Source organism: Oryctolagus cuniculus, chromosome 17 (genome assembly GCF_051225735.1).
Source record: "Oryctolagus cuniculus isolate XC-2025 breed Fujian yellow rabbit chromosome 17, ASM5122573v1, whole genome shotgun sequence".
NCBI lineage: Eukaryota > Metazoa > Chordata > Mammalia > Lagomorpha > Leporidae > Oryctolagus > Oryctolagus cuniculus.
Genome location: NC_142883.1, coordinates 30,840,054 through 30,848,447, shown reverse-complemented (window position 1 = coordinate 30,848,447; position 8,394 = coordinate 30,840,054). Strand labels below are relative to the sequence as shown.

The window sequence follows — 8,394 nt, the reverse complement described above, 5'->3', positions numbered from 1 at the left end:
ATATATTGTATATTAGTTCTTAGTAAACTGTCTGGCATTTAGTAGCACTTGGTGGGTATTTAAACGAACAAATGAACATAAGAAGGTAAGAGCTAAATTGGGAACTAAGTCTTACTCATGAACAGCATATTTCGTATTCCATTCGGCAAACATGCTTTGAACACCTACTATATAATAGGTGGCAGTGTACTAGATCTTGAGGATACAATGGAGAACATGAGACAAAATTCCTCCCCTCATGGAGCTTACCCTCATTATTACTCCCTTTACTGAGAAAGACAACAAATATAGATCATGTTAAATTGATAAAGAATGTAAAGGGAGGGCCGATGTGGTGTAGTAGGTTAAGCCTGTGATGCTGACATGCCATATGGGTGCTGGTTTGAAACACAGCTGCTCCACGTCCCACTCAGCTCCCTACTAATGCTCCTGGAAAGGCAGAGGAAGATGGCCCAAGTGCTTGGCCCTCTGGCCTACGTGGAAGACCCAGAAGAAGCTCCAGGCTTCTAGTTTCGGCCAGTCTCAGCCCTGGCCATTGTGGCCATTTGGGGAGTGAACCAGCGGATGGAGGATCTCTGTCTGTCTCTTTCTTTCTGTAACCCTGCCTTTCAATAAATAGAAAAATCAATCTTTACAAGAAAAAAATAATGTAAAAGGAACAAACAGGGTGAAGAGATTGAAAATCGGTTGGTAATAGGGGAATGGGAATGGGGTGGAAGAAGGAACTGATTGCCCTTTCTCTCAGACGAACCCCACTCCCAAGAATAAAAGTCAAACACACACACACAGAATGAACAAAAGTTGTATTTGTTTAAATGTAAAATGCCCTATTACACAGTATTACATTTAATATTTATAAAATCATCATACAGACACATTATTATGTTACATGTGGAATGGTTGTGGTTCAAACACCTTGGGTATCTCTTTTCTAAAGTAAAGATCCACAGGCATATTCTGTTTAATTCTTTTCATCTTCTCCAAAACAATATGCAAGACAACATGCAGGCTGTTTCAATGTTAGTTTGGTTCTTTCTGTATATGTGTTGTAAAAACGTCAAGTGTGCCGACCCTTGAAAAAGTTGTATTCACTTAATAGAGAAAATAAAAATGTCCCTTTACTCCCTAGAAAAAGGATAACATTTCCTAATTGTGCAAACACTTTATGAAAGTATCATTTGACTCTCTATTTTGACAGCTGCTTTGCATTTATTATTGGAGAATCTCTTTATACAGCGTGTTCCCTTTTTTCTTTTCTAATCAAGCAGTACTAATATTATTTTGGAATTATTAAAATTTAAGAGAGTGATAAAGGGTTTCTCTTTGGAAGTTCTTAACAAATAAACCCCTCACTTCTTTCTCCTTTATGGAAAAAAATAGCAGCTTTTTTTTCTTTTGAGAAGAAAGAAAAGACAGGAAAAAGATTATAGATGATGAGTTCTCTGATTTGGGAATCTGGGCTATGCAGCATGGTCACAAAACTTTGCATTCTGTCTGGCATTTCATAGGTTGCTCAGGAAATGTTTGCTGAGTTGAACTGGTTTGGGAGGAGGCAAAAGATTACAGTCCCAGTTAGCCAGAGATGGGGAAACTGAGGCCCAAAGAACTTGCAGGTGCATTTGTATTCAGTGTTGCACTTAACTGAGGGTTTTCATGCAAGGTAGCTCACCTAAAAGTTTGTCCTCCTCACTGTTCTACATAAAGTAGGACAAGATGATAGTAAAGGTGAATTTGTTTTATAGAGAACTGCTCACTGTTAGACTGCCCTATATGCAGCAAGTCAGTCTCTGCTGCTAAAGGAAACTCAAAACCTAATGAATAAAAAATTCAGGTTCTTGGACAATGATGGAAAACTCACTCTTCCATGGGTTAAAAAAAATCAGAAAAGCTACTTATAATCTTTAGACTAAAAACAGTCCTCTCATATAGAAAAAAAGCTCTCATACACTACTGGTGGTAGCATACATTGGTCCTACTTCTATGTAGAATTTTTATGAAAACCTATCAAAATGCAGATTTTTATTTTTATAAAATTTTATTTATTTGGAAGGCAGAGAAAGAGAGACAGAGAGAGGGAGAGAGAGAGAGAATGAAGGGAATGAATTTGGTAGTTCAATCCCCATTTGCCCACAACTGTTGCTGGGCCAGGCCAATGCCGGCAGCTGGGAATTAGATCTGGTCTCTGATGTAGATGGCAAAGACCTAACTAATGGAGACATCACCTGCAGACCTGCTGCCTGCCACAGTGCACATTATGGCAGGGAGCTGGAATTGGAACTGAAGCCAGGACTTGAACCCAGAAACTCGGATATGGGATGTGGGCTTCCCAAGTGGCGTCTTAACTACCGTGCCAAATGCCCATCCTTCTACCAAAATTAGAATAAACACCTTTCGCCTAGTTTTGACTACCTTTGACCTAATGGTTTATTTTCTGAATGTATTCACACTATAGACATATTGGCACTAGAGTGCAGAGAAAGATAAGGAAAGTGATTTATTGTGACACTGTTAGAAAAAAATTTAATACATCTTATGTGTTCATCAACAAAATTGGCTACACAGATTATGGGTTATCTTGGTAGTGACAGTTTATGCAGACATTTAAAATATAACATTAATCTATGTATTGACATAAGATGACCACAATAACTAAGTGAAAAGTGAGCTGTTTAACAATACGATTTCCTTTGTGTAAAAATATTCACCTAAGTATTGGTGATGGCTACCTCTGGAAAATAAGATGATAACTCTTTTACTTTATTCATGTTCATAGTGCTTCATTTTTTTTAAAACAAAATTGGGTTATTTTATAATTCAAAAATTAAAAAGAACTTTCTTAATTCCAGCTACCTAAGAATATGTTAAAAAAAAAAAAAAAGGAACATTAAGCAGACCCCAGGAAATGAGCTACTGCCCTACTTTACCACAGTACCTGCCACCCTGTTGGTGCCCAGTGCCTATCTTCAGGGAATGAATGAGCAGGATGGCTACTCTAAGGAAGTGGGATGGAGGGACATAGTAATATTCAGATATTCTAGCCCTACAATCTGAGTCAGTGGGCAATGGAGAAGAGTTTTTGATGCCCATACTGACAGCATTATTGTGTGTTAAAAAAAAGAGTAGCTTTGCATATATCACCAAAAAATAACTTGGGGGGCTCTATCTGCATTGGAAAAGGATTTTTTTTAAAAGATCTATTGATTTATTTGAGAGGCAGAAATACAGAGAGAGGAAGAGACAGACAGAAAGGTCTTACATCCACTGGTTTAGTCCCCAAATGGCTGCAACAGCTGGAGCTGCACTGATCTGAAGCCAGGAGCCAGGAGCTTCTTCCAGGTCTCCCATGTGGGTGCAGGGGACCAAGCACTTGGGCCATCTTCTGCTGCTTTCCCAGGCCATAAGCAGAGAACTTATCAGAAGAGGAGCAGCTGGGATGTGAACTGGCATCCGTATGCGATGCTGGCACTACAGATGGAGGCTTAGCCTTCTGTGCCACAGCGCTGGCTCCTGGAAAAGAATTCTTAACAGAGCTTTCACCACTGTTTCTTTGAATGTGTTTTAAGGCACATTCTTATCTTATTGGTGCAGAGGTCACAGAAGTATAAAGAGGAAGGAATCAGCCTGTTCCCAACTGGTCCACGATCCTGAACCTCTTCAGCAACATTCCCATAACAAGGAGTTCAGATAAATTGTAATCTGATGGAACAACGCTTCCATGCTCTCCTGAGAATTATGTTTTGATGAGCTCTAACTACCAGAAAGTTCCTTAAGGCACTGAACTGGTATCTGCTATTTTATAAAACTGACCCACAGACCATGAATCTAAGGAGCTCTGCACATTGGTTTTGAGAATGTGCTCTGGAATTACAGACCTGCCGTGAACCCCAGGTCCTACATGAAGGTGCTAGGTGACCCTGAGGCCAGAACTCCCAACTCTCTCTCTAAACTCAGGTTTCTTCTTTTCAAAATGAGGATAATTACAGTTCCTATCTCATGGAGTGGTTTTAAGAAGAAAATAAAATGCTATAAGCGGCCAGCGCTGCGGCTCACTAGGCTAATCCTCCGCCTTGCGGCGCCGGCACACCGGGTTCTAGTCCCGGTCGGGGCGCCGGATTCTGTCCTGGTTGCCCCTCTTCCAGGCCAGCTCTCTGCTGTGGCCCGGGAGTACAGTGGAGGATGGCCCAAGTGCTTGGGCCCTGAACCCCATGGGAGACCAGGAGAAGCACCTGACTCCTGCCATCGGATCAGTGCGGTGCGCTGATCAGTGCCGCGATGGCCATTGGAGGGTGAACCAATGGCAAAGGAAGACCTTTCTCCCTGTCTCTCTCTCTCACTGTCCACTCTGCCTGTCAAAAAAAAAAAAAAATGCTATAAGCAAACTCCTCATCAGTATGGCACAAAACGCTCCATAAATATTACAGTTTTCCTAAGACTTTTCAAGTAGGTATTTGGTAAAACAGGGATAAAAGTCGTAGCAAACAGCAGCTAATGGATGAGGTGGCAGTGAAATACGTGCCCACAGACCTTGATCTCAAGTGACCGGAGAAACAAATTAGAAAACATTCCTAGCAGGGGGAGGCAAATGTCATACCATTAATTTGGCAACAACAAAAAGTCTGTACTTCCACAGTTATACATACTAACTCAGAAAAGGAACCCCAGGCATCTGAGAACCTACTCACCTCTGAGGGGTGCAAGGAAACAGCATTCTCTGGGGACTTCTCTCAAAATGAGTCTCCCTGAGGCTTCTTAATATTCAAATAGCTGTCAGGCCAAACACAAGCCCTCTCCAGCCATTCTGAAACTTTTCTCAGGGCTAATGACTGCCTGTCAGTCTGAATTTGACATTGTATTATTATCCCTCTAGACATTAAGCCCTAAATTTTAAATATATTCAGGAATGTATAGATGAACACAGACATATAAAATTCAGCAGTAAGTGACACAGGACATAGGTGTAATCTTGACCTCGCCATTAACTCACTCTATGAACTCTTGGTGTCTCGGTTTACTCATCCATAAAATGGTGATGAGTCGTCCATGATACTTAAAGGGCTCTAAGCCTCTGTCTTACGTCAAGCAGAGTAACAGTATTTAGGATACCCCTCTTCTCACCAACTGCTTGCAAATGCTCCTTCGGCGGGGGCAACCTAAGTAGGGCAAACCACTCATCAATGCTGGCCCCTTTACTTTAGAAGCATATGAGATGCTGAACGCAGCCTGCTAAAATGACATCACAGAAGGGGGCTCCCACCTGGTGAGTGTTTGGGGGGTGCAGAAGCAGGAAGGGTTCATAGGGGGAAAAGAGTGGGGTTATGGAGGGGCCATGCTTGAATGAAAAGGTGCCTTCTGAATGTCTCTGGAATGCACAGCTGTGCAGCCAGCTGCATCAACAGAACCATGGTGCTCTGCTTGTCTCCTTTGGCGGGACAGCAGGGTGTGGGGAGGAAAGGGGCCTGGACATAGAATCAGAAGACTTAGTTGTGAGTCTCTACCCTGCCAGGGTGCTGCCTCTCTCTGAACCAATATTTTCCTAAGTGAAATATTAGAATTAAAAAGTACCCATTAGATTAGCCTCACAGGCATGTTGTACGGTTTAAATAAAATGAGCTAGGAAAAGCATCTTGTCAATTAGAAAGCCCCATAAAGACATAAGCGGTATCCAGTAGCCCGTGAGATTGATGTGTAAATGTGATCCCTAAACCCCTAAAGCTTGCTGAGATCACTTTCCTAAGATATGAATATAATGGCTTAGTGAAATATCAAGTAAATGAAGTGTTTCATCATGTTCACAAAAATTTTCAATATAATTCTTAAAAAAATCTGGTATCTATAAAAAGCTACATATAAAATTATAAAGATCTAATTATATAAGAAAAAAAGCATACATATGATAATGGCTAATTGCATGTGACTTCAAAACACAGGACTAGATTTCTCCTAACCAGCTAGTGTAGTGGTAATTGATTTTTTAAACATATTTAGTAATATCAAAAAATTTAACAAAAACACCCTCAATCGAGTCTCCACTTCATACTTCAACAAGGAGTATGTGTTTAACCTCTATTTTAGACTGTTGCATTTCAGAACTGGGTGCTCCATGTTCCTGCTCAAGGCATACTTGAAGACGGGGTGCTGGAAGATCGTAAGGGCTCCACTTCCTACAGAATACCATCAACTTTTCTGGTCAGGAAGTTCTCTACAGCAATCTTCTTCATTCTCCTCTGAGCAGGACAGGTTCAGGACACTCATCACGGGATGGATCCAGGATGTGGTCTGTGTTACATGACTTGAGAAGAACAGGAATGCAATTAGAATCTGAAAGACTGACCTGGATGCAATAGTTTTAATTAATCTCAGATGTGTTCAAGGAAAATCGTTTTTCTTCCTGTAGTAAAAAAGGAATGCAGGCAAGTGCATCATCTTTGATGTCTTCATTTCCTTACCTGACATTCAATCAATCAGCAAGTGTAGCTGGAACATCTCTGGAATTGTCTCTCCCCTCCTTTCCCAGGGCAACAGCCTGGGTCACTGAAACAGCTTGTCTCCCTGTCTCTGTTCTAGTTCTTTTCTAATTCATTCTCAACTCCAGCCATAAGATCTTCCTAAGTGACAAAACATGCACTGGCATTTACTTGTTAAAAAACTGGCTCCAACCAATGCCTTCTGGATCAATACATGCCATATGGTAAGGAATACCTTGTCTTTTTACCTAACTCAATGACACTTCTGTCACAGTCTTCTTTCCTAAGCAGTTAATTCATATTAATTTTAAAGAAGAAACCTCCCTTACAATTCCATCTAATATGTGCCATGGTCTCATTACTTCTTCTTTTTCTTCTTCTTCTTCTTCTTTTTTTTTTTTTTTTTTTTTAACAGGAGTGGACAGTGAGAGAGAGAGACAGAGAGAAAAGCCTTCCTTTTTCCGTTGGTTCACCCCTCCAAGTGGCCGTTTCGGTTGGCGCGCTGCGGCCAGTGCACCGCGCTGATCCGAAACCAGGAGCCAGGTGCTTCTCCCGGTCTCCCATGGGGTGCAGGGCCCAAGGACTTGGGCCATCCTCCACTGCACTCCCTGGCCACAGCAGAGAGCTGGACTGGAAGAGGAGCAACGGAGACAGAATCCGGCGTCCCAATCTGGACTAGAACCCGGGGTGCTGGCGCTGCAGGCCAAGGATTAGCCAAGTGAGCCGCAGCGCCGGCCAACCCTCATTACTTCTTATACTATATTACAAATTCCTGCTTGCTTCTCGTCCTTCTTATGACATACAAAGTTCCTTGAGGGCAGGAACTATTTTTTTAATCTCTGAATTTATGGTGCCTCATTGGTTGTGGATCTGTAAGTATCTTCTACATTATAGAGCAACATTTCCAAAATGTCTTCTAAGAGATTTTGATAAATGCCATGTGAAGAACAGAACTAAATGGTCAAATAAGCTTGAGATTCACTTGGTTAAGCATAGTCAAATAAGTTTCTTTACCACAGGAATTCCCAGAGCCTTAAACCACTAATGTGCTGTATGAGTCTCCAAGAATAGGCAATATTATCCACACTAACCTGTCCCTATTAGCACACACAGAGCTAGTGTTCCACAGAACACAATGGAACTATCACGAAAATGCACTCACTTTGTTAGCTGTTGATGGCAGTCATTGAAAATGTTGGACTTAGTACAACTGGTCAGTCCAACTGTCATTACTGAGTTGGTTTGTTTTCATTCCTGTATTTTAATTTAAACGTGTGTTCGTATCCTTCTGTACAAATCGCTCAGCTCTTCTGTTTAAATATTAAAAATGTATCTTTCCATGGAATAAGATTACCGATGGCTTCACAATGGGGTGTAGAAGTTCCAGTTGTTTAAGTATCAAGGTGAAAGTGACAAGGCCCAGACATCTTCATAGTTTTAAACCTTCAGAGTGTGGTTAAGTGGTACAGAGAATCATTATTCTCCTGACAAGGATCCACATTACTATTATCTCTTTAAAACGGTTTAGTGGAATTTCTTATTATAAAGGCTAAATGTACTAAAGCATTTGATTCAGCACAGGGCTATTTCATTTCAAGGCCTTCAGAAAGCTGGAAAGCTGCCTAAATTAAAAGCAGTTTTAAAGAAACACTAACGGGTGTAACACAAGAGGATTGGAATGTCACTGCAAGGTGAAATGAGGACACATCCTGTAAAAAATACATGCTTCAAACTGGAAGGAAAAAGCATGATGAGGCTGCTCTGCTTATTTTAAAATCTTGGTTTATATACGCTAATGTTTATCCACAATATGTGAGTCTACAGAGAGACTGTAATTGAAATTATTTTAAATTCTTCCTCCAATATTCCCTAAGTGGGGAGGCCGAGAAGAAAGTAAAATAGGAACAGGGACCCAAAGCTACATTCAGGT

General features: G+C 41.1%; 1 protein-coding gene across 5 annotated transcripts in view; it reads right to left on the bottom strand.

Moving 5' to 3' along the window:
- Positions 1-789: 789 nt before the first annotated feature.
- Positions 790-8,394, bottom strand: part of STXBP4 (syntaxin binding protein 4) — a 204,714-nt gene continuing 197,109 nt past the window's right edge. For 3 of the 5 annotated variants that reach the window (XM_008271271.5, XM_070060906.2, XM_070060905.2), the window contains one exon: positions 790-6,289. In XM_008271271.5, the coding sequence (XP_008269493.3) occupies positions 6,175-6,289 (115 nt within the window). In that variant the 3' untranslated portion in view covers positions 790-6,174. The remainder of the gene's footprint in view (positions 6,290-8,394) is intronic. The other 2 variants (XR_016223597.1, XR_016223598.1) reach the window with 1 other exon arrangement.